The sequence below is a fragment of the Xiphophorus hellerii genome, chromosome 8, assembly GCF_003331165.1.
Source record: "Xiphophorus hellerii strain 12219 chromosome 8, Xiphophorus_hellerii-4.1, whole genome shotgun sequence".
NCBI classification, from domain to species: domain Eukaryota; kingdom Metazoa; phylum Chordata; class Actinopteri; order Cyprinodontiformes; family Poeciliidae; genus Xiphophorus; species Xiphophorus hellerii.
The window spans coordinates 18,455,749-18,482,946 of NC_045679.1; the positions used below are offsets into that span (position 1 = coordinate 18,455,749).

At 39.9% G+C, this 27,198-nt stretch overlaps 1 protein-coding gene across 2 annotated transcripts; it reads right to left on the minus strand.

Moving 5' to 3' along the window:
* Window positions 1-4,133: 4,133 nt before the first annotated feature.
* Window positions 4,134-27,198, minus strand: zbtb7c (zinc finger and BTB domain containing 7C). Of its 2 annotated transcripts, none has more exons than XM_032570029.1 (4): window positions 27,010-27,198; window positions 7,391-8,108; window positions 6,165-6,817; window positions 4,134-5,806 (listed from the first exon to the last, which is right to left on the minus strand). In XM_032570029.1, exons 2-4 carry the CDS (start codon window positions 8,090-8,092, stop codon window positions 5,185-5,187), a joined length of 1,977 nt encoding a protein of 658 aa, XP_032425920.1. In that variant the 5' UTR covers window positions 8,093-8,108; window positions 27,010-27,198; the 3' UTR covers window positions 4,134-5,184. The 2 variants fall into 2 exon arrangements, with proteins under 2 accessions (XP_032425920.1, XP_032425921.1); XM_032570030.1 differs by lacking the exon at window positions 27,010-27,198 and adding an exon at window positions 14,713-15,142.

Here is a 27,198-nt window from a genome sequence, read left to right on the forward strand (position 1 = left end):
TCAGTTTTGCAGGTTTTAGCTACTTTGAAAATTGTATTATAATTTGAGAAAAACCACTGAAAATCTTGAAAGTTGAAATATAAATAAATGACAAGTGATGCTTCTGGTATTTTTTATTTATTATTTTTTTTTTAGAAATGACTAAAAGATTACCATATGTGATATATCATTCACAGTAGTAGGGAGCGGTGGCCTAGTGTTTAAACAGAAAGGGAAATGCTTTTGTGACAAAATCACTTTCGAACACATACTGTATATGTCAATTGAATGTGTGGCTGTTTATTGGCAGAGCAAAAACAACTAAAGTGAACACTCTTACTTGCAAAAGATTGTCTATACTGGAAAAACATGTGAGTTTGTTTGTATAATTTTTGCCCAAGGATTCATAAAAATGTTGAAGCTTGGCTTCAAGGGAAGGGAAATTAATTTATATCTGCTTAGCAACTTTATATTGTCAAGCTCAATATAGAGTTCTGTGAAAATTCAACCGCGACAGTGGATTTGATTACGGAAAGTCAGTGCACCATATACGTGTTTACTGAGGTTGCTGCACTCTGTCAAGTGTCTTTTTTTTTTTGACAATGAGGTCATTATGTGGTCTTCAGCTGCAGCTGAGTGGTTTGCTAGTGTGAGGAAAGGTCATGAGGACCAAACTGTGCTTCATTTGAAATAAATTTACAGACATGGGTGTAGTTCCCTAGCAAATAACACATCAAACATGATTTCACTGAAGGTAGCTGTATGACTTCAAAAGATAGAAATCAACAAAAAATTCAGTCAGCCGCCATTGAGCCCTCCATTTAATCGTAATACAATATATTGTGTGCTGTATGTTACATGAAATGGGAGCTTGGTTTCTATAGTCACCCTTTTTATAGTATTCCTAAAAAAATAATTTACTGGTGCCCGTCTTTCTTATTGTACATCTTTGTTCTGAAGAAGCCATCTGCAGGGACAGCTCACAAACTGTCTTTGGCTTGGAAAGATGCCTCACTTGCAGTAAATTAGATGTATGAAGTGAGGGACATTTGAATGGAATGGAGTGTCTTGCATAGAGGAGCATAATCAGTTAAGTTTATTTATAAACTATGCCACAAATCTACACTAGTGTTCTTCTACAAGAGGAGTTTTGACAAATGCTTGCAGAGAAGTGCAAATATAGTTGTGCAGAACAACAACCTGCAGCCTGTAAATCTATGTATTATTTACCATGGATGAAACAGTTAGCTTGTGCACTTCTGCTTAGTCTTTTCAGATGTTTGCTATTTAAAAAATAGAGGCAGTCTCCTACATTTGAATGCCACCAAATGACCTGACTGAGAGAAATTATTTGTTCACACGTACTTTGCACTGTTGCTCAGTTACAAGGTTATATTGCACAAAGGTTCTGGTGTTCTAATTTTTATTTAACCACTAACCTCATGGTAGAATATGCAACATATGTAATATTTTCTCATATACTGAGGAGAGATAATAACCAAACTGAATGTGCTGTTCATTCTCACCCCTTCATTGTTGTGTGTCACTGGATATTCAGTCAGTCAGTATCAGACTTTATTTTTAACTACCTGTCTTTGAATCGAATGTCTCTAAACTCGTTTCTTATCGTGTCGTACATACTGTTCCATGTATCCGAGAGTTCCTTTTTCAAGGTTCTTTGGTATGAAGGTGTTTCCGCACTGATCTCTCAGAATCCCCACAGAGGACATCAGACTGTATTACCTTTAGCAGTGCCTGTGTTCTCACTTGAAGCTGCATTGTCACATCGCTTCCTCAGAGGATTTCCCATTAGGAATGCTTTGTATGCGCAGACACACCAAGAGCCACTGTGGATTCTAGCAACTAGAGAGGAACCTAGTGGGACTGTGGCTGATGGGGTCAGGAAATCACACCTCAGGAGGGCTGGGCTCAGGAAGTCAAGAACACACATGCACACACCCATACTTGCATATTTTACACATTGTCTTGTGGATCCTAAAATGTCCACCACTGTCTATGCTTTACTCACACCTCAGTTACTGAACTATAATCATTTTAAAAACGCTCTTCAGCAGCTTTTTTAATATGGGCAGGGTAGAGCAAGAGGGAAGTTAAGATTTAAGTTAGAGTCTGTTGTAATTGAAATGACAGACAGTACAATTCTAATGAATAATGTAAGGGAAATAGACATACATTATTTCAATTGACTCTCAGAATTACATAATAAGAACAAATATCTCTTTCAACCTCGAGTAGTTGGACAAATCTGAAAAGAAAAATGAAAAAATGTCCCAATTGCTGGCACATCTAAAACCCAGACTTAACATGAAACATAAAACCTGCAACAGCGATGCATCACCATTAAGCAAATTTTTCTCATGTCAGTGTGACGGAAGTGTTGCTACAGTACCTGTGACATCACTGCAAAGTAATATTGAAGTCACTGTTTAGTACTACCAGATCAAATGTGAGCCCTCAGCATCCTCTGGTGGCAAAAATATTACTCCTTTTACTTTATATTTAAGGGACCTGAGAATCGTTATCTTAGATTGAGCACATTTTTATCCTTGTACACATCAGGAATTTTCATACAAACCTTTTATAAAATTTTGCTTTTTAAAATTCTTTTTTTTTTTGTCTTGTCATGGCAAATTCAATTTATAGTATCTCTTGTTTTCCACTAGAGGTCAGCACAGAGAAGCAGAAGAGTGTGGTGAGTGTGAAGCAGGCTCTTAGCTTTTGGGGGAACGTAAATTTGAAATGTTCTAAACATATATGGACTATAGTTGCTCTCGGTTTACAAGAAATCAGTGCGTGTTGCTTGTGATTGATTTGGAGGTTTTATGCACAAGGATAACATGATCAGTCAGCATTTGGGTACTTCAGCATAAACTGTTGTTAAATATCTGTATTGATTTATGAATGTTTATTTCTCATTATGTTCCTGGCTTAACTCAACTACTTTCCTCATGTAAAAAATCATTCTTTGCACATTTTTATGGACCAAAAATGATCATAATAAATGAATGTGTAGTTAGCGGTAGGATACTGTCCACATTACTGGTGCCCCTGCAACAAAACCTAACTTAATGTAACTGATATTCTCAGTTCTCTCCCAGTGAGAAATTGTTGTATCTCCCTTACCATCTTCCTCACTGACTGTTGTAGCAAGATAAGTTCTGGTCCTTGTCCAGCCTTTTTTGTTACAGTTCCAGTTTTTTTAAGCTATAATTATCTCTCTGGATACGGGAATGTTTATATACTGGAGCATTTAGCCCAACGCATACCTTCTAGTAGTCACTTGTTTAGCAGTAAATTAAAATGACATTTAAATGACTGATTTGTTTTATTTTTTAATCTGGAAATACTACCAAGCATCAAGTTGGAGTTTCTGTAGATATGCGAAAAGTGCAGGATTCTTTTAACCAGCTGAGCAGCAACAGGTGGGTAGGACTGCATTTGATGCTATAAACCCGTTATTTTGCCATCGCTTGAGCAGAACTTGTTAACACCAGCAAACAATTTACAGTAAAATACAGGCATCTGTGGTTGCGGTAACATTCTGACAACCACAGCTGCCGGTATTTTACCGTAAATTAGAGATTTTATTTTATTTTTTCCACGGTGTGTCCATCGGTACTAACTATTATCTGATGCATGTTTGAATCAGCAAAACGGTTGGACATTTCAGCGAATCCATCAAACACGCCGTCTAATCATGTATTTGTTTATTTTCTACATCTGTTTGTTTTGAGTTGAATCAAGTCTAAATCTTGATACTGTATATAGTACTGATGACACTGCCGATCAACCTACGAAGGAACTTTCTCTGTGGGCGTTAAATACTGAATACAGTAGTTTCGTTATTCAAAAAGACAGAAAGCAGATAACAAAACACTGATCTTCGAAGAATAAACTAACTTTACTGCCTTGCTATGCTAATGAAAGTATGCAAATTATTTGAAAGTTCTTGGAAGCCTTCATTGTTATGTACTGATGATACAACCTATCACACATAAACGTGTGTATTTGCTTTTTTTTAAGTTGAAATCAATTCTCTTGCCCTCGATCTTTATTCAAATCCTAATGCAACCGAATAAGTTTGTCCACAGCTATTAAAGTAATTCATCCAAAATAATACAAGCAGACAACGGTGAAGGTCAACATTTAGTGTCTTTATAAAACAGATTTGCAAAATATAGCCAAGGCTCATTCATTTAAATACACATAAATAGCAAGAAAATACTTTCCCCATTTCAGTTCAAATAATTCTTGCACTCATCAGTGCGCAAATCAGAGATGAACATTGCATGAAAAAAATTTGGGCCAAAGTTCCCGCTGAATAGTTGTACCAGAGCAAAAAAACACAAGCATACTCTTGTAGCTAAAGCGGCTGTAGATTAGGCAGATTTGTATGGCATCCAAAGATATACATATTTCTAAATATTAAAACAGAGTTGTATTCAAGTCAGATATCAAAGTACTCATCTTTGGATGAATTTCTCAGTCTGTAAAGAGCAATATACATATATATTCTGTGTTTTTAATAACGATTATTTTACATCATCAGCCACATCACCGTAATTAACACCACCACGGCCAGAGGTTTTATGTACAATAGTGCAGATGAGGAGCTTAAATCAGAACAAGGCAGCGGAAGATAACAACCCATAAATATCCTTAAGTGTCCTGATTTAGGCTTCAAGTGGTTTTATTTGTGATTTTCCTTTTTTTATATATATAAGAAAAGAAAATGGACAAATTAATTATGTAAGCTCTGGTTATTTCAACCATGTAAACACAATTATTATGAAAAAAGACTTTTATTGATTCAAACTTAAATTTCCTGCTGTACATCCTTTTTTTTTTAGCAAAAATGCTTCAAATCTGTCAAATCTTGTTTTTCCTCGTTTTGTGGCAGATCTGTGTCGTGTACTGTTTTGCATATAAGGAAACACCATTTTACAGGATTATCAAATGCTTTGGAGATATATGTAAACATTCATGGGTTTGAACAACTATTTCATAACTTAATTGGACCGTATGAAGAAAAAAAAAACAAACAGCTTTACCACTGCCACATCAGCAGGCTTCACAAAGTTCACTTTTTCCTTTTTATAAAAGGTGCTTTAGCTTCCTGGAGCAGAATAGACACAGAAATTAAAGAGATTTTCTTGTGCTTATTTTTACTCTACAGATTAGAGTTCATTTTGCCGACTCGGGGATGGGTGGAGCACGCTCCAGTCTCATGGTCCATGGGTCAGCGGTTGCAGCGTAAAATGGAGAGTGGGTAAGCATTTCTTCTCCAGCTAGGGCAAAGGCAAACACTCCTCTCTGCCTCAAAGCTCCAGCCTTCTGCTCCCCCGCGACTTGCCTTCCTTCTGCTTGCCGTTCCTCCCTGCTCTCCCTGACCGAGCTGTCCACACTCTTAAACCCTAAACCTCTACCACTGAGGCCGAGGAGCTCCCCCAGTCCGTGGTTCTTAACCCCTTGGTACGCGGGACTCAGCCCATTCTCCTCCACCTGAGCGGCCGACACTGTGGGAGGGCACAGGAAGCCAGCCGTGGGCGCGGACCTCCAGGCCGACGGCTTCCTTCCTCGTCGGGGACGTGAGATGCGACAGCTCTGCCTCTTGATGTGTCGGTGGAGGTGGTCGGAGCGCGTGAAGCTCTTGTAGCAGTGCTCGCACTGGTAGGGACGGACACCAGTGTGGATGCGCAGGTGGTTCTTCAGGTCGTAGTTGTGGACAAACTTGGAGTTACAGTGAAGGCAGATGTAGGGACGCTCACCTGTGTGCTTCCGCATGTGAATCTTCAGTTTGTCCTGCCTGCAAAAGACAAGATGCACTCATAACGAGGGTTGAAAGATAGTGACAAAAATTAGAGGCTGTTGTCCTTTGTCATTTCTAGTGCTTAATTTCTACTGTGACAAAATTACACCCGTGTCCTAGAATAGAAGCGGAAAATACAAAAAGTAGGAGGACATAGTTAACAGAGATAACGCTGATAGAAAGAAAAATGAGTGGAGGGGTTTTCCACTTTGAACTCTTTGATATTTAGATGAGATGAATGTAGAGTAACCTCAATCAGAAAAACATGGCGTACTTTTCCGTTAACCCAGCTGTTTCACAAAAGCATTTAAAGCAGAACATGACTCTGTCAACATGTGGTTTGTTGTTCACATACCTTGTGAATCGCACTTCACAGATTGTGCACATGTAAGGTTTCTCCCCCGTATGCGTCCTCATGTGTCGTGGCAGTTTCCCGGCTCCTTGGATGACTTTGTTACAGATGGGACACTGTTGCGAGGCTTTGGGTTTCATCTTTCTCTCCTCCTCCAGCTGCCAGGGTGGGAACAGCGCCCCCAGGTGGGATGCTGAGCTCAGGAAGCTCAGGTAAGACCTGATGTCTGCCTCGTCCTTGATGTGACTCTCTGACGACCCTGAGCCGGCATTGATGGTGCCTCCCAAACCCGAGCTGACGAATTCTTTCAGGAAGTCGCCTTGGAGCAGACTGGGAGGGACTTCTTCCTTTATTTCCTCCTTGATGATTTCTCTTTTCACAGCTAGATTGAGGGGCCTCGAGGGCTCGAGAAGCGAGGAGGTTGGGAAGGTGTGAGGCAACCGTGTTTGTGGCGAGGATGCAGTGTGGGGATGCGCAGGATTCAGGAGCTGCTGAGGGAAAGATGGGAACTCTGCAGCCCACATAGAGGGGTAGAAGCCAGGCATGAGAGGAGAGAAGTTGGCCCTCCGGTCAAGTGCCGACATCCGGGGATAGAGCCCTTCCTGGAGAAGAGACTCGATGGAGAAATCCTTGAGGGCCCGACTCTCCATACTCTCCTTTAACAAAAAGTGTCAACAGTAAATTTTTCTGTAACGTGACAAACTTGAACACATAAATAGCAAACAGGAGTGTAACAAGATCTTGGGATATTAAAACTTCACAATATGTCTCGAAGAGATGAGGTCTTCATTAGGAAGCCTACTGAGTCTTTTAGCGGGTGTCTATGTCTATTAATATAACTGTAGCACATTATTAAGGCCACAAAATAAAAAAGAAACATAAATGCTTTGCTTTCTATTTTTCAGATGTAGAAATAAGAAAGGAAGTAGTTCTTGTGTTGATGGTTCTGCCAAATAAGGACTTCTTTTTAGGCTAGTTACAAAATGCTTTCCTCTTTCTTTTACTACCAATACAAAATCAGTATTTTGGGATTTGATAAGAGAATGACATAAAAGTTTGGGATTATGGCATAAATACTGCAGCTAACAAACCATTAGCTGCTAACAAGTGTGCTTTGAATCTTCTTATCAGGGTTAAACTAAAGGGATTATTTTACAGTTTTGTCTGTATACATGTCTCATATTTTGAGTGGGATTCAGGATTGCACCCCTACTGGAAAATAGACATACCTGTTTACCCCTGTTGTCTGGAGATTGTGACTGGGACAGTTGGTCCAACTGTCCTTGATAAGTGGAGGTGCTGGGAGGAGAAGAGTCCTCTGTCCCCAGAGGCGTCTGCTCGCCTCTGCTCTCCAACGACTGCATAGATCTCTCACTGACATTGTCCTCCTCCTCCTCCTGCTCATCCTTCCTGGAGCCCATGTCTTCCTCCTCATCCTCCTCTTCCTCATCTTCCTCCTCGTCCTCTTCATCCTCCTCTTCTTCGTCCTCCTTTCCATCTCTGCCACCTCCTCCACCTCCATCTCCGCTGTCCATGATCTCTAGGCATACGTTAATGATGCAGGGGATCTCGAGCATCTGTGCCGCGGTCAGGATCTCCTTGACGTTGGAGGCGGTCACTGTCAGGGTAGACGTGTAGGCAAACTCGAGAATGGCTGTGAGGGACTCTGGAGCCACAAAGTCGATTTCATACACAGCAGCGGCATGATGGGGGTCTCCACCATCTGTGGTCGCAACGGTAAAGAGCTTCTTAAAATACTGGCTACAGGCAGCTAGAACGGAGCGGTGGGTGCGGTACTCCTGGTCACGGACAATGAGGACGACGTCACAGAGCAGCCCGTCTCGCCGCTGCTCATTGAGGCTGCAGAGAACATCGCTGCTGTGGTTTGGGAAAGGGATCCCAATCAGGTCCTCCTCTCTGTGATGAACCATCCTCCTCCCTCTGTGTCTGTTGAAAAAAAACCCCAAAAAAACAACAAAGTCAGACAAACTGAAACATCTGAGAAGACATCTTTGCTTAAATTATATTGCATCTGAATGATTTATGCACCTTATAAAAAAACAAAACTGTTCTAATTTAAAACTAAACAGTGGTGGTTTTCACATAAATGGTGAGCCCCTACAGACTACATACACTCTCACTCCACTGAGCAAGCTTTTTCTGCTAAAAAAAACTATTTACTCTGAGTTATCAGAAGTATTCATATTGAGTTGATAAAACTGATACAGAGGAATACTAGATTTTATTTACAATATTTTTGATAAAACCTTTCCATTACACCATAAAGAGAATTTGCAAGTTTAAAAATTTTACAAATCTGTGTTGAAATCTGCCTTTTAAAGCATCTGTCATCACTGCAGAATAAGTCAGTCCAGGATTGACCTGTTTATGTATAGTTATTTTCATTCTTTTCTCATGTTATTGTGATCCTAGAGCCAAAGTCGGTATTGAAATGCCTGTTTTTGTGTCAAGAACCTAGAACTATGCAGCTGACCAATCTGAATATTTAGGATTTTGAACCACAGATGTTCAATTGCAGGCCAAACACACTGCAGGAATAGCCCTTTATTTTGGGGCCATGTCATAAGCTCTAAATCATGTGTAAAACAGCGTGTACAGAAAAATATTCTTACATTGTACGTACTACAGTGGAGAGCCCATTCCCATTACCTGGACATGAAAACATGTTTTTATTTTTTATTTTTGCTAAGTTGCGCCCACCCATGCTGGTGCTATGCTGGGAAAAAAAGCCAAATAACCCTTGTCAAGAACCACCATTGTTTCAGTAAAAATCATTTTAAATAATTTGCTTTGATTTTTGATTTATCATTTTTTATTTTCTCGCCTCTTTTCAACTTCACTGTAAACCAGACTTCAGCTACATAACGGCATCACAAAAGAAATTGATATGGCTGTAGAAAAAATATATTTAATGCTGAAGTTATTTTTCAGTCACTATAAATAATTTGCATTGCAAACAAAATCAGTGAGTCAACCATTTTGAAGTGGGGGTATATAAATAATCTGAACTGAACTGAATAATTTAAACGTCATCTGCGTAGCAAACTGTCACATATTAAACAGTGATTAATTTGAACACGCTTCATTTGATTTCCTGTTGGCATTTAATGATAAGTCTCGTTTCCTGTTTCTCTCTTCTGAAAGAGCTGCATCGTGAAACTTAATTTTCAGCGAGATGCTTCAACGATTTTGTAGTTTAAATTTTAGTAGTACTTTAAATTTTAAAAAGGTCAAACATTTTTTTAAAGAGTGCTGTGGGTCGGATATGCTCGACCAACACCTGATGTGTTGGGTTTTTGCAAAGGACCTAATAAGGAATGCTAATTAAAACTAATGTTCACGCACTGAGCCACAATCAAGCTTTATTCCTTCTTGCAGTGCTTGTTTGTGTGCCATCTGTGCAGTGCAGGCAACAAGTGGTAAATACAGCACGCCTCACTTTGAGCAAACATCACATTCTTGGGTAATATTTATTTTTGAAATGTGTTATTACAAATCCTCGTGTGGCAACCGTGAGTTAGGGAAGCCCATCTTCTTCATGAAGCATAAAGCACACTTTTCAAAATCTTTTTTTTTTTTACTTTGGCTCTGAGAGGCGTGATAAGTGCATGCGAGGTTTCTGTGATAATGTCCATTCTTCTCGTCTTGTGCCTGGAAGATTTGAGCATGGAGCAAACCGATACCTTCATGTGAACAATGCAGTTTGTGACTGGGATGTGGTAAGAAGAGGGGGAGAGCAACAAAAGAGGTCAGATTGTTCTCTAGATACTGTATCCTGTCAAAAATGCTTACTTGCAATCAGTTCTACACTCCTTTGGCGGACGCCTAATAGAGCTTTCTCTGTGAGCCGTAAAACCTCTCCTCCCTCGGTTTGTTTTCCTGGCGTTCCTGAGTTCCTACCTGTTGATTCACTGTGCTGTTGTTTATGCTCAGAGTGATAAAACTTCCTCTGGCAGAGCGCTCGCTCATTCACATCTATGAATAGAGCTCAAACTTAGCCATCCACACTTTGGTGGTCACCAGAGGCATGTGTAGATAAACACTTTGAAGCAGCCCCGAACACCACAGCTGCATTGTTGACTGGCTCTAAACGGGCTAGTGCTGAAGCCACATAAATACACACATGTACCAAAAAAAGTACCTTCACTTTCTTCTCGGTGCAGCTCAGAATCACAATACAGAAAAATACAAGAAAAAAAATAAAAGGGAACAAAAACACAGAGAATCCCTAAGTTCACCTGCAGGTACGCAACTTGGATACCAATCTTACATGTAGTTTATTCTTGTCGATCTTGTTGCTTGGTAACTGAAGCCGAGTTCATGCCATTGATACAGTGTGGACATAATTAAAATGTCTGTGGAGGGGGCGGTGGTGCAGCGTATAGGGCTGCAGACCAGATCTCCTGCCTTGCAGTGCAAGGGAGAACAAAAGTGACCAGACACATAGAGGAGGCAAGCAAGTAAAATTAAAATAGTACATTAAATATTATTTTGATCTTGTTCACATTCTGTATTCATTCTCATTATCTATGAAATTTTTAAAATACGGTGGTCTTTGTCACTATTTGGATCCAAAGGATAAGTTAAAAGTTTAACGTTTTTAGCTGATTTAATTCATCTGAATTTAGTCTGCAAAAAAAATATTGAAGGCTTTAGCCTGTGTGATCAACCCTAACCGCCTTAAAACTGGATTTATACATCACTGTACATCCCATGTTGATATCTTTCACTTTTTCACTAGATTTTTGTTGTTCATCCAGAATTGTTGGAAATGTCTTTCCAATAAGATCTTGGATTGGGGGCTTAGCTTATAAACATCTGAGGATTTCGCAACCTCTGTACATCATTCACAGGCGAAACAGCTTGGCTAAAAGGTGGGAGAATCTCCAGTTAGAGATCAGATGGCCCTAAAAGTTCCCCAACAGGTTGCACAAACACAAGCCGAGGGGCCCCTCCCTGGAGCAGCCTGCCAAGGCAAACAATAGTGCAAAGCTTAGAACAACACGGGAGTGGATAAGAGGGAGAGAGAAAAAGAGTCTGGGACTGGGGAGGGCTCGGGCGGACTTGCCGTCATCCATTTCTTTTCTCGAACCATCCCACCTCGCTCCTGGAACCGTGGGGCCACGTGCTGCTGTTGCCGTTTGCTCTCTCCATGCCCTGGCGAGCGCCACTCCCCTTCGTTCCCACTGTTTGCCTGCCACTAGATGCAGCGTTTGGCTCTCGGTGGCCGGCCCCCTAATTACAGTGTGGAGAGGATCTGAGGAGGATGTGCCACATAGGCAGGGAGGGGAGGAGGGCACAGCGTTCCCACCGCAAGGTCCTGGAGCGACATTTCATCAAGCCAAACAGTCTTAACCCTTTACACACACGCACTTACACACCCCACCCACCCATCCGAGCAGCCAGGGTGGGGACGCCTTGAGAAAGGGCACTGGTAATTACTATGACTCAGAGTCCATTATTTCTTAAAGCAAAGTTAAGGTCGTCAACAAAAAAGTCTCAGTGGGTTCTCGTAAGCTTGTAACAAGTGGTCATTAAAGATGAGACTTTAAATTAATCAATAAAAAAAACAGAAGTCACATCTTTAACACTTCTGTCGGGATGAGCTTTTCCCAGAATGATAAAATCGAATAAAAAAACACCATGATTTCACTGTATTTGCACAGATGTTTTAGGCAAAATACATAACATGTCAATTAAAACAGACAAGTTCAACAAAATTCTACTGCTGCTAAATACAGTAAGATTTGTATTATCGTACTTAAAAAAAATTTGAATTACATTTATTTATTTTGAGTTTGATATGTACCTAAACATCTAAATGTATTCGTATTTTTCAATTTCCTGTTGCTCATTGTAAAGTATAACAGGTACAATAAGATTTTATTATCTGGTAATTAGTTGGGGTATCTGCCCGAGTAGCTAGCCTGCAGTCTGCTGCTTAACTGACTCATCTCTTATTTGTACTTGTAAAACTTTGTTGTTTTCTAACATTTATGGGTGGCACTCCTTAGCTTGAACACTGCGATTGTTAATAGTTTTTTCTTTATTTTGCAAATTAGTTGAATTTGTCGACTGTTTTGGGGAGAAAAAGGTGTAGTAGCTGTTTTTTTGAGCCAGGAAACCAGCAATGCAAAGGAATAGATGGGGGAGCGTCAACATGTCGGTACTTTATGCTTCATGCGACCGGAAAACCCTCAGATCATTCAAGCACGTTCTCTGGCTTCTCTCTAACAGAACTTTAAGCCATAGCAGTGGTGTATGGCAAAATGTTGGTTTTGAAACCTAAATTTTGTGTTATAACTTTATGCGCATGCCTAGTTCGCAGTAATTCTTTTTAAAGCTTTGTAGCAACAGATTTTTCAAAGTAACTGCTTCTAATAAAGGCTTTTCTGTGTCTTTCTCTGCAGCGGCCACGTCTCCTCTCATGCCTCACTTAGTCACCAACACTTTCAACTCAGCACTCCCACCTCAAATTATGTGTCACCTCTATTCGCTGTTGTCTTTCTCCAAGAACTTCATCTGCTTTCCGGGCGCTGACCACCACCTTCTTCTCCTAATCTTCCTCCTCCTCCTCCTCTTCCTCTTTCTGTCCATGCTACAGCTGTATCATCATTATGCCCGGAGTGGAGTTGCTAACTTGTCCCCAGCCCTGACCACTCAGGCCACAAATCAGCAGCTAATGTCCATCTCGAACCCTCCTTGTCACAAGCAGACACTCATTTGGCCTGTTAGCTACAACAGCCAAAGCCCACTTTAGCCCTGTCAGGCCAGCGCGTACACCTGACCCACATGCTAAATCACCATCAGCCAGAATCCACCCGTCACCAACTGGCCATAGCAAACGCCTGCTAAACAGCTGTCACAGACGGACAATTGGCCAGCCAATAATTTGACAGAAACAATTCACCCCCTCATTAAAGAAAGGACACTCATTTAAGCCATTGTGTAAGCCCAGTCCATTATCACCAATAAACAGTGCACCTGTTGCTGCAGGACACAATTCACGCTCCATGCATTTTTTCTTTATTTTTTAATGGGACAGTTTTTGAAACTTTTTCAAATACATGGGGACAATTTTCATGCTTAAGTGCTGTCAATTACAGCAGCAGAGGAAGGTTTATAATGGGATCTGCACTGTAATGAAGACATGTCAGAGACGAGACGTAGTAAACTGGTGTAAAAGTTCACTAGTGGATCAATTTGAACAAAAATATAAGTTACAGAAAGTACTTTGTATTGCTTTCTTAAAATTAATTTTAATAGAATAAATGTATGTCTATATTTTGAATGCTTATGTTGCCAATTGTCATTATGCCATTTGTTAATTTAATATATATATGTATAAAATCTGATTGATTTACAACTATGTATTCACATTTTTGCTGAACATGTCACTGAATTTGATACATTTTGTGTTCAAGCTTATTTCAGTCTATTTTTTCGTGTATTTTAATTACGTACATTGGATTCTAACCTTAGACTGCAATGTGTGTGTGTACATATATAAGCACATTTACAACCCATATATTTATATACAGCATATATGAGTTGTAAAGCAAACATGAGCATTAATTTCTACCTCAAAGTTGCAAACGTTTTATTGAAAAAATGAAAAATATATTTATGTACAGTTACAGTAGTTGCGCAAGCACAGCATTTTTCTGACACAGATCTGCTACTGTATATTTTTTTATCACACTTAATAAGCCTGTTGAGTAAGTGTCTCTTTTTTATATACTTTCAATTTATGTCATTAACAGTAGTGTTATCTGCTCAGCTATGATAAAAACAAACTTGAATGAAGCAAAAGCCAGCGGGTAAAAAGCTTTAATCATGACACTTTTTTTTTGTCATTGCTGCATTTTGTGACATGACGTAAGAAGACGATGAGAAGGGGCGTGTAAACAGTAATTTGCAGCTTAAGTTTAAATCCATAACATGTTTTTATTTTGTCCGCACTCCCAAACACCTCCTTTAACTTTACGAATCACCTGAGTATTTATTTTGGATTTCGCCGAGAGAACATCGCCTGAATATGGAAACTGAAATACGTAATTACACCAAATGACCCAAACACACACTTAAAACTTCACTGAAAACTGTTCTGTTTGCCACTTTGCAGATGTGTTATGATGCTAAATCTGCTCTGGTTATTTTCACTCCCTCTTTTTTTTTTTTGTTTTGTTTCTTTTTACAGCTCATGTATTTAAGCTGTAGCGTGAAAAAACTGTGAATCATTGGGTCATTTTTATTGTCCAGTTTCATGCCTTTCTAGAGTAAAGCAGAGCTCCAGCACTCATAAACAGTGAGTAAGGCACATGTGCACGCTGTAACACAATGCACAAGTGTAAGCTTGTCCACCATCATGCTCATGTTGTAACTCCTTGACAAATTAGTATAGACTTTTCCACACACGCACACAAACGCACACCCCTGTGCATGGCGCACAAGTCTTGCTTACACATAAATTTACACATGTCTTGATACGCTCTCTGACATTCCACAGCTATCAGCAAGCATCACCCACCTTCTTTCAGCTTTCACGATTCCCCTCACGTGTCTTTGTATTTCCAGACTACTAAGAGGCTCCGCTGCTCCTCACTTGACCTCTCAGCATCCCTCTCTTAAACTGAATTGCAGCTGCCGCGCTTTCTTTCTTTTTTTTTTTGCCCAGCTGTCAAGCAGGTCAGTCCATTCAAAAGCTCCTCGCTCTGGGCACTGATGCCCATTCAGAAAAATAAAAATAAGAAGAGGAAAGAGAAGAAGGGGAAAAAAAAAAACACCTCAAGAAAAAAAATATCCAGTGGAGGGGAACAGAGCAGTGCATGAACAGAGTGTGAGCGTCGGGGTCTGAAAACGTGTGGAGTTTAGAGTCAGGCTCAGTGTGCGCGCAGCTCATGTAGGACGAGAGCGAGGGAGTGAGAGGAAGGGAGGGAGGGCAGCAGCACTGCGCTGTGGAGATGTCGCACCACTAGTTTTTATAGCAGGGTGGGTAGCTGGAAGATAATAATACCCCATCCTCCTCCACAACACAAGTTTAAGCGCAGTGTGTAATAAGCCCGTGGCGCAGACACCCTCTGATTTAGGTCAGACAAAATGAATTTTTAGTTGTGTTAGAGTGGATTCTGCTGTAAAGGGACCGGGGCAAAGAAACTCGAAGGGGTTGTTTGGGGAGACCGAGGGAGGGTTAAAAAAAGCAGCGGAGAATGAGAGAGAAAAGTTGGACAGCGTCTCGGTGCACCTCTGTTGGCTAGAGTGAAGGAACTACTGCATCTCGAAGCTGCTTGCTTTCATTTTTAACACCTGTTTTATTTACTCTCCAGCTGCTGCAAACTCTTAAAGTGGAAGTTTTTGCTTTTTGTTATAAATCCAGCATTTAACATTTAACCCCTCTGGGCAAGCGTTAGTTCAAAAACAGGTGGCGAGGTGGTCACCAGACTCCATAAATACTTGGAACAGACTAATTACTGAAAAACATCACAATAAATCAGCCCACTCTGGCATGCTGCAACCTACACACACGGAGAGCGAGACTTCTATAAAACTGGCTGGTTCAGGGAGTTGTGTTAATTTGAAAGGAAATATTACTTAAAAAGCTGAGACTAAATCCGACCACAAACACAAAAACATACCACAGGCAAGAGTGCAGACGTGCATTGTTAAACCGTCAAATAAAACCCAAAGTTTCAAAACCCAGCTCGCAGACGACTGAGCGCTGGATTCCTGTTTTGAGTCAGAAAGCACAGAAACAGGCAGGCAGTTGCTGATCATGCCATCACTTCAGTTTGAGGAGGAGAGGAGGAAGTTACAGCGATAAAGGTGAAAAAGAAAGTAATTGAGCTTAGTGGGGTTTAGTTAAACATCAAAGCTACACAATGCCTTATACTGTAGACGAAGTATCAACAATCCCTGAATTTTTCCACCTTTTCAATGTATTTTAGTTGGTTTTCATGTGATAGACCACTGCTAGGGGAAAGAAGACTTTTACATAGTTGCATCTTTCCACATTACAAGACTGAAACTTTTACATATTCAACTTTTAGAAAATGGATCAAGCTCAGTCAGACTGACTGGAGAAAATCTGTAAACATAAATTCTCAATTCTTGCCGCTGATTCTCTGTTGGAGTGGGAATTGAACTTTGAGTCATTCTAATCAATAAATATGCTTTAATCTAAACCATCCCTTTAAAGTCTTGCCGGTTTTTTGGATTGTTGTTCTGCTTGTGGGTAAATTCCCTCCAGTCTCTTCTAGTTTTTCTTCCAAGATTCCCCAGCATTTAGTTCCATCCTTCTCATCAGGCTTTTGACCAGCTTTCCCATCCCTGTTGAAAAGAACAATGCCCAGAGCATTATTCTTTCACCACCATGTTTCACTATGGGGTTGGTGTGATCCGGGTGATATGCAGTGTTAATTTTCTGCTACACACAGCTACCATGACAAGAATTTATATTTTGATCTCAAAGCTGGAGTATGTAACTTTTACAAAAAATTAGTTTTCTATGCATTTGTTAAAACTACCACCATGGCGTGACAGTATAACATGAGACTGATAATCTGTAAAAAGATCAAGTCCTCCTACTCCTCCCTGTGCTGCTATTGCCGTCTGAAATAGTGCACCGTTCTCGACCAAAAACAACCAATCAAATCCAGGAGAAGCATCTTGACGATATCGCTCCACCTTGTGAAATGCGCAAATGGTGGAGAATCAAGTCACTGTTACAGCAAAGCCATTTATCAGTTGTCATTGGTGGCCATGCTAACTAACCTTAGCATTCACGACAGGCTTTGCTGATGGGGAAAAGCTTGATCAAAAAGAAAGCTGGGTGATAAGGTACTTGCATGATTGACAGCTCTAAGACCCGCCTCCAGGCTCTGATTGTTGATTTTTAGTAAGCTTGGGAGAAAGCAGAGTAGCTCAATTAGATTTTTTTCCACATTCATTCTCATAATGTCTCATATACTGTCACAACGTAGTGGCAGTTTCAACAAATATATATATAAAAAAAAAAGTTTGTAACTTTTTTATAAAAGTTACAAACTGTAACTGTATCTGTCTCCTATAGTTCTTTTCCGTAAACTGAAGCATTTCACTAAAGGCCAGAGTTGTCAAGTTGATAACTAGCTGTGGATCTCTGCAGCTCCTCCAAAGTTACCACGAACTTGCTCTCCTTGCACAGTCTCTCAGTTGTTCAATGCTATTTATATTTTAGTTCATTGTCCCTCATTATATTGTTTTTTGTAATCTCCAACTAACCTCTGAGACCTTCAGAGAATAATTGTTTATACTGAGATTAAATTACACATAGGTGGACCTCAGTGGCTACTAAAGGCAGTTGATTCTACCAGATTTGATTTAGGAATATCAGACTAAAAGGGCCTAAATACACCACCATATTTTATTGTCCTTTTGCTTCACAATTACGCACTATTTTGTGTTTTAACCCCATAAATATATATATTTTTTGACTAGAAAAAAATCATAGTTCTGCTGTAGTTTGAGTTTCCATTGTGTCAAAGTTTGTTTCTTATGGTGAGGAACTGCAGAGAAAGAAATAGGGCAAATGTTTCATAGCCAAGCCAAATCTTATGACAAAGCACATTCACACAATCTGAAGCAGTCATTGGGCTTTCCTGTGTGACATCATTAAACCGCACCCTGTGTAGTACTCCTCTTTTTTTCTTTTTACATTTTAGAGATATATGTAACACATCAAGCTAATGTAACCATCAGCATAAGCTAAAAAAAACAAACCCAAAACAAACATTTCAAAGTATTGGCTCAGGATTTCCACTCAGAGAGGCAGAACACACTCTAAGCCATTGTTTTCTTTGTGGCTGCTGCATTTACAAATCTTCTAAAATACTTCAAACCATCCATACAGTATAACCAACAATCATTCTGTAAAAGCTGTCAGTTTCTGCCATAAACCTTGACTAGCCAAGCAGAAATCAGAATGAGTGTACATCAGGCTGCCATGCCCACTTCCCCCTACCGAGGAAAACATGGACCAAAGCAAACCACAGCCTGGGCCGATGGTGGTTTACACTGTTTTGTACAGGGTGAGAGTTGAGGGCAGCTCACATTGGCATCCAGTATATATAAACAGGGTTAGCCACAAACTGCTCGTAGCCCAGCCAGACAGCCAGAAAAATAAGAGTTAGCCATCCTATAAGGGCAACTATCTGCTCTAAATGGAGCACAGCTACAGTAAAAAATATCAGAGAAGGCAAGACTCCTAATTTCTTTATTATTTCTTTTAAAATGTGAGTGAAATCTGAAACAGTTATTGAAAAGAATGATTTTCTCCTTGTGTTCTCGTCTGGCGTCGACTTAATACTCATAAATACATAAGTCTTCATGTGATTAGAGTCACAAGACATGAGGACTCAAAGGGCTGAGTAAGAGTCATCTGTTTTGTCTGTGTGTCTGACTGATTGAGTGGCCTCTCAGCGTACCTGTTTACCGCCACCTGCTGCTCCCAGCAGGACACACGTACCATGCCACCAGATTGCCGCTTTGGAGAAGGGATGGGGTGTGAAAGAAGCAGCTTAACATAAAGTCAGGGAGGCTCTGGTGCCATTCTTTGCTTTACTGTACTCTACTATAAAACGTCAAGATTAAACCGTCTAGAACAGAAAGGTATCCTAAATGCGACTGAAAATGTGGCTGAGTATTTTGAAAAACAATTCACAATTTCTCAATATTGTGAGGCTTGTAGATTGTCAATGTCTACAGGTCTCTTATATCAGAATCCTGTAGATTTATGCATAAGATATAAAACGGGCGACAACCTTATGGTAAAAATAAAGGTCCAAATTCTCCTGAAAATGGACATGGAAAATTGTGCTACAGTAACTTTTAATGTTCTAGGTGTAAATAAAATGTTAAAGACGGTTCAAAATGTCAACTCTAAATCAGTTTTGTTTGTTGCTTCAGCTGGAGATGGTTTTACTGCTGATTTTTTGTCTAATGTTGTAACCAGTTAATGCATCACTTGAAGTTAAATTTTTGGATTCCCTACTTTAGTGGACTAACGAGCTGCTAAGAATTGAATTCTGCCCTGGAGATGGCAAAGTTTATAATGTGTGTATGTGTATGCATAATGTGTGTGAATAATGAAGTCTGTACTCTGTAGACCTACATGCTTAGATATCTGCACAGACACCAATCTGACCAAAACAACACATTTGGTACTCTTGATTTCTAACCAATTAATTTTGTAACTGGAATGATGATTAATAATTATTCTTCTGACTTCAACTAAAGTCATTTGAATTTAACCTGACATTTCTTTAGTCATTTCGACCTTAAACCCCACTAAGATTTAGTCTTCACCCACAACTACTTTTTTTTTGTCTTTTTGGAATTTTGTGCAGGAGGATTTGCTTATCCTCACCAACAAGGTATTCTACTTTTTCTTAGAATAGATCAGACACTCAGATATTTCTGACATATTACTGTACATTTTGCAAAGGGTTTAGTTGAACTAGTCCATGTAGAGAAGCTGATGGGTAAAATCATGGTGGTGGGAGTAAAATGTTGACGTGAAGTCAACGAAGAGATCAATGACAAATACTTTTTTTTCCCGCTGATGAACACTCAGTTTTCTCATGGCCCTTTATGAAACACACTCTTAATGTGAGTGCATTCTACCCTAACCTATTTAAAACGAGGATATCAATTACTAAAACCCCCCTAGACAGGATGTTGATTGGTCTTTAAATGGAATCGAGCACCTACACACCTGGTAGACTGTTTCTCTTTTCATCACAATTCAGTGGGTTTACAAAGGAAGTCAAGTGGGTCATCAAAGCAGGATATGCTACCCTTTCTTAAGACATAAATGAACAATATTTTTCTCTGTTGCTAATGAGTAACCTACTTGTATCAACAAGCTCCAGGGCAAGTTTCCTTTTGCCACTTCACACATCCAAATTCTAAACAAATAATAATGTTCTAACGTACTTAATCCCTGCAAATCATTTCATTTCTCTTAGGTACTATTTGAATTATTGGTGAGCTAAATTTTACTGCAGCTACAGCTGCAAATCTTTTAGAAAATGTCTCCAATAGCTTCACACATAGAGATTCTGATCAGCTTTCCTTTCCCTTGTCAAAGCAAGCATGCATGTTGCTGCTGCTACCTTGTTTCATGGTGAGAATGGTGCATTCAGTGATATTCATGGTTAATTTTACACCCTACACAGCATTTTCATGACAGCAAAAAAAAAAAAAAAAAAAAAATCCAACCATCTATGCGTTCTTTATGGGTTATTTCAGAAGCAGTGGCAGATTAACACCACCAAACCAACTTGTGACCTTTACCCTTGTGTTTCTGAGGCCAGGTGTGGTCGAGTGTGGGAGAGAGGCAGGAAAAGGAGGCAGTCAGCAGAGAGATATAGCATCATATAAACCCCCAACTCCCCACTCAGCCTTCAGAAGTCCAAGGACAGAGACTGATTCTCAGGTGAATTGTAACTTGAACAAAAAGGGATTTGTGTAAACATACTGTCGTCTCAGTGAAGTCATTAAAACTAACCTCGGAGCATGCCATTCGGATGAGTGAGGTTAGGGTGTTTCCTTTCTGTTGACCTGTCTGTTTGTGCTTAACTTTCTCCTGTTGTGTCTCATTTTTCAAACACCCTAATCAGCTTTGGAAGCTTTGCCAAAAGGGAGGTAAACTACGCATCCTGCACATTGGGAACTGTGAGTACCAAGACAGGCAAAGTTACAGTGTTACACAGCTGGGGCCGAGTGAGTTCTTGTAAATCCATTGTTGTGAAGCCGAATAACTTTCTTACAGTAAAAAAAAAAAAAACAAAAAAAAAAAACGACTATTAATAAAGTTTGAAGAGATTTTTTTTCCGTATTTGTTAGGATATTTCCATATCCTAACAAATATGGAAATTTATTCTGAACTATTTATCCAAATCTCCGAACTGCAAACAAAATGTTAGAGGAGTCAAACTTCTTTCTACCACTTGGAAGATTAAACTTTGCAATGCATTTCAGTTGTTGTGTTCAGCTGATTGGCCTGGTGTCAACATTTGTGTGTGTGCGCGGGTAAGTGTGTGCTGTGAGGGTCGTCAGGTGAATGAGGACAACTCCTTATGGTGATAACGAGAAGGAGGCCAGCCTTGGTGGGACAGCCTCTGTCTGCCCTCGGGTAGTGTGTGTGCGTGCGTCTGTGTATGCTTGTGTACGTGTGTGTGTGTCAGCAGGAGAGCCCTCGGGCACTCTGACACCTCCTAATTAAAACCAGTCAGGCTGCAGGGCAGGGGAGACAGATGCCTGTCATGAAAACACACTCACACACACATACACTTTCACGAGGTGGCGGACCTCGTTGAACCACATGCAGGCTTACAAACACACAACTGTGATGTGTAGGTCAGTTATTTTTGGATGCAAAGTCACTTGCATCCCACCCACTCAGGTATTAAAACAGGTAACTAAATTGTTTCTGACAAAGACGCAAAAAAAAGAGAAGTGGTCGAATTAACAAATCTGCTGATCATCTGAGACAAAGAAAATCATAATGTGTGGAAATGTTTTATGGTCAATCATTTCAACAGTCATCTTGAGGTTAAATCAACAAATTATACCAATATTCTCTCATTTATTTGATTTCCATCTGAACCCTGTTGGATTATTTTAGGCATGTTCACCAATGACAATGCATCAAGCAGGATTTTCACTCATACAATCCCTCGTATGCCATCATCATGACCCGTGGTGGCTTCCATGTTGACACCCGTGTCTCTCTCCCACAGCAGCGAATGAGACATAATTGTGCTGCATGTCTGTTACCTGCATACTCTGTCACATTTTATCTCCGTTCCCACATGTACGAGTCGGAGCTGCAGGCGGCCACGTATAGTTCTTAGCAGGCTAACTGCTGTTTGTCTGGGGTGGGTGGGTGGATCAAGGCACGCTGCTCTCCCTTTTTCTCTCCCAGTGATTAGATAGCATAAGCAGGCCAGCTAGCCTAACCCACACACTCATGTCTCTAAAACTGCCATCCAGCCCTGTTTTCTCTCTCACTGCCTCTCACATGCAGGTGGGTGGACCCACTTATTCAACCCAGATCTTGCTTTTACACATTATGAAATCGTGTCTTTTTTCCCCTCTCTCTCTTTCTTTCTTGTTTGTTTCTCCTTAACTCTCTCATGCTGAATGACATTCGACTCCGTGTTTCCTGCATGTCTTTGTGCGTTCTACAGCAGAGCTTTAATTTTCTAATTTACCAGATGATTATTTCATCTGACTGCCAAGCTGAGAATTATGTCTCTTTGTACTTGTCTCTAGGTTGAAGCTAGGTGGGTTGCCACTGGTGACAGGGCCCTATTTTGTATTATCTAGGTAACATTCAGGAAACACCCACAATTTGTATGTACAAATGCTTCATTTCTCAACCACATTATGAATTGTGGCTGTCACTGACATTTCTGAAGTAGAAACCAAAGACTTGCGCGTTTCTGAGATCACTTTGACCTCTTTAATGATCACAAAAACCACCGTAAGACGCATTATGACTCTGATGTTATAATATAGATTCAAAGAAAATGGAAAAACTTGTCAGTTGTTAATGAGGTATACCTGATTTGTTTTTTGTGAACTTTGTTTACTGAAATTCAACAAATATTAAATAGAGTTTGTTTGATGGGGTTCATTAAGTCATAAAGTTTGATGGGGTTTAGTAATTGCTGAAAGGAGATCTAAACACAAACATACTTATTTATGGTACATTGCAAACATATCCTTAAACTTCTTTACATTTTTCTACTTCACAATGACTAATTTTAATGGATGTATTGGATCAACAGGAAGGGTTACAAAGTGAAATAAAAATTCTTGTAGAGCCACGTTTTGGTGCCCTTCTGCAAACAGTTGCATGTCTTTTCCTGAATGTTTTTGCAAGTTTTGAATTTTGAGAAGAAAAGTTCACCCATGCATCTTTGTACACTAGCTCAGGCTTAGTATGAAGCAAAGCCTCTGTGGAGAGTTTTTAAGTTTTCAGGATTTTGCCACATACTCTCAACTGAATGTGAATTTACTACTCTCAGCCGTGAACATACTTTCACAGCTGTAGCTCAAAGTTTAAAAGATCAGAGGACGTCCATTTCTGATTTTGGCATCATTTTCATTTCACTTTGCTTGGTCTTATATGTCGAAATTTGCATGTGTAACATAGAGAGATAAGAAGTCTCAGGGGGTGTGAATACTTTTTCAAGGCACTGGAGAAAAAAAAGAGCTGCGGGTGTAAAGAATGATGCAAGCTGTAAATGGAAGAAAGGTGGAGGATTTAAAAGAGGCGGAGAAAAAGCGGGAGTGTTGACCTCTGCGAGCGGCTGCCTCCCGTGGCTGCTTTGTCGTTAGAGCCAAGCGCTGTGTTTCGTGAGGAACGCAAAAAAGTACACAAATCCCACAGAAGGAGCTTTTTTGGCAAGGCTCTGGCCTCACACCCACGGCAGCCTCTTCAAGCCTCCTCCCATCCCCTATTCATCTGTGAGGGGCGGCTTACTCACCCAGCCCAACTCCACACAACAAAACCTGGACCTCGATCCTACGGAGGGGGGCGGACGAGCGCACACGCTCACAGACATGGCTGCCATTTTATTGTAGACATGCAAACACACAGACACTTGTTTCAAACTGAACATGCAAGAGCTTTTTCTTTTTTTTTTTTTTGTCTTTCAATTTGTATTAAGTGTATCTGGTTTTTGACAGCTGCCGTGATCAGATCTGTCATCGGAGGTCAGGATTAGATTGAGCATGCCAGTGTAAACGCTGTTACATGGACGTGCCCACACGCTGTCAGGTGGGAAGAAGGCGTGTGGACTCATTCACGCTCTTAGCATCACAATGAACGCGTTGGGAAAAATTTTGCAGTCATGAAGCCACATCCTCATTCATTAAACATGCACAACCCTTTAAAGAACTGGTTATTGTTTGCAAAACATACAAAAACGTAAACATTGCCATTTTTGTGTGTGTGCAAAATTAAGGGTTTTAAAAAGGCATTTGTTCCCTTACAATTCTCTATTGTTGTCTCATTATTATTATTATTATTATTATATATTTTTTTTCTTTCATATCATGCATTAAACAAATTTAAATATCAGAGAAGAATAACGCGAGTAGCTTCAAATGATGATTTATCTATTAAGGGATATTTAAACAGAAAAAGCTAATTGTCCCTTTAATCTCAAAGTTGCAGGATTGTTTTTAATTTAGCCACATTCAAGGGTTTTCAAACATAAAAGGCCTGTCTAGCTACTACATCTCAGTCAGACTTAAGTCAGAGATTTGATTAACATCAAAACCTTCACTTTCTTTGATTTTAAAGCATTCAGAGGCAAAGTTGTTGGTGTGCTATGGAACTTCTGCATGAGACAAGTTCGCTTAAGTTTAAGGTAACGAACCAATGAGCAGACATTCTCCCTTAGGATTATCAGTCAGTGAGCAGAATTTATGGTTCCATCAATTTTGTTGTGCCCATCCAGGTCCTGAATAAAGATGTATCAGGATGCATAAGTTCCAAAAAGGTCTTCTATTGCATCATCATTTCTCAAAATATTATCCCAAAACTCTTGGTGATTTTCTATATGTTTTCTGGCAAACATAATTCGGGCCTTAGTGCTCTTTTTGCTCGGCCGTCGTCTCATTCTTAATGTTGAATAACAAAGAATGACTTTCACTGAGGTGAATGAGGCCTGCAGGGCTTTAGATGTAGTTCTAGGTTATTTTGTGACCTTGTAGATGAGTTGTCAACGTGTCTGGAGTGATTTTGGTTGGCTGGTCACTCTCAGTGTACCATTCCATGTTTTCTCTGATTGTAGATAATGGCTCACACTGTGGGTAGAGTCCTAAAGCATTAGAAAAAAGTTTGTGGCCCTTTGCTTAGAGAGGTCAGTAACTGTTTCTCATCTGTTTTGTTTTTTTTAAAAATTTTATTTCATTTTTAGATGGGGTTCATGTTGTCTTACTTTTCTCTCTCTTGTAACCTACTTCATGTTGTTGGACAGGTTCTATTTAAGGGACTTCTTGCTTTTACACATCTGGTGGTAATTAGCTAGCGCAGTTTAACTAAGCTTTCCAAAACTTTAGGAGTAGCAAAAGTTAATTCACGGCTTTAAAAGCATAACTAAGAAGTTTATTTTCTGTTATTCTTTTTTTACATTTGGCGTTATAGGGTTAAACCTCTCGGTTAAGAGTTTTTTTGGTTCTCAGGTTTACAGACTCATGCGGTCGCTTCCTTCAAAGAGTCAGTAAATTAAGAGCGCAGCATTAAACTGCACCGCGTTCCACAGGCGGGACTGTACAAACACGAATGAAATCTGCCTCTGGTGATGTTTGCTAAACACACCGACGTAAGAGAGGCCCCGCAACAAAAGACTCCAGAGGATCAGGTTCAATTCAGATAATCCTGGAGGGAGAAAGAGGCAGACAGAAGGCTGTAGTCAAGGGTGTGTGCATGTGAAGAGAAGAGGTGTGGTGGAGTCTGTTTGTTTTTTTTTTCTCCATCTCACCCTCACTGCAACAGGAAGAGGGTTCTATAATTTCTGCGTGTTTTTTGTTTCTTCAATGTATTAATGATGAACACTGATAAGGCTGACAGCATACGTGTCTTTTTAGTATAAATGTACTTACATAAAAGTGCTTTTAATTATCAGAATTGCATGTTGTCATTCTGTTCTGCATTGCAACCCATTCAAAATCAAGTTTATTCTCAGATCTTTATTCCTTTTCTCTTTGTCTGTTTTCAAAATAAATAAAAAAAAGTGATGCAAATGTTAATGTGGTTTGCATGGTGCGAAACTGCATTAAACCACAGTTGACTGTTTTTAGATCAGTGTTGGGAGCTGATTAAGCTTGTGAACAACTGCAGTTTGATTGCAAAAGGTTCTAAGCATTGATTGAAGTGTGTTTCAAATGACTGAAAAGTTAAATTAACCACTTGAGTCTAATTTATTCTCAACAGAATGATCAAACTCCGTTCAAACTTTCCGATCATTTTGCAATAAATCAAACTTGGAGGTGCCTCTCTGCAACCCGCAGTCGAGCAGACGTGACATATAGTGCTATCACCCTTAAAGGTTAACAGTTATTCATGTTGTTTCATGGGGAATCACAGGAAGAGTGAAATAATTTTGACTTTCACACCTCTGCCCCCTCATCTGCTGCACAGAGTGCCTGATCTGAAGCAAAGATTAATGTAAACTGTAGGCGCATTTCATCTAACAGCATAAATAGAGTCCGCAAAGGACAGATGTTCCCCTCAGTGCGTCTTGTCGGCTGTTACAACCTTATCAGTGAGACACTCTTGTGCTGTGGCGCATCTACACACAAGTCAGAATCAAGGCTGACAAGAATACGAAGCATCATAAATCTTTCTGCTGTTTTACAAGCTGCTGAATTGATAAGTTGAAGCAAGAACTAAAAAAAAAAAAAATTGTTATGGTTCCAGCCTTGTCATGCTTTCACTTGCTTCCTCTCAGAGAGGTTTTCACCTCTCGCACATCTGTTGCAAAATATCTGCTGGAAAACATCTGGATTACACTGCTGGACACACATTTTTTTTATATCTTCTTTTTGTTTTCTTAACGAGAGACTTGAAGCCACTTGCAACACAAAATAGCAACACAAACCAGGATAAAGTCAGCCCTCATTCTGATGCATGCTTGAGGATTTCTTTTTTGAAACAGAAAGAAAATATAAGCCTCTCATTATATGTTTTTTAAAGAATGTAGGAAATAGCTGTGTTACAGTGAAAACAAATGCAGAAAAGAAAAGAGTGAATCAGAAAGAAGTCACTGACCTTTAAGGAAGGAAAGTTTTGATTTCAGTTCCTCTTTTGGTGCGCTCTCTCCCTGTCAGGAAACTCAACTCTGGCAGACTTGTGAAAGTGAGAGCGGCCGAGGTAGACACTTAAAAATTTGCTCTGAAGGTGTGTCGGTGATTTGAGGGGAGTGAAAAGGTACCGTTTTCACAGTTATCTAAGAAACGC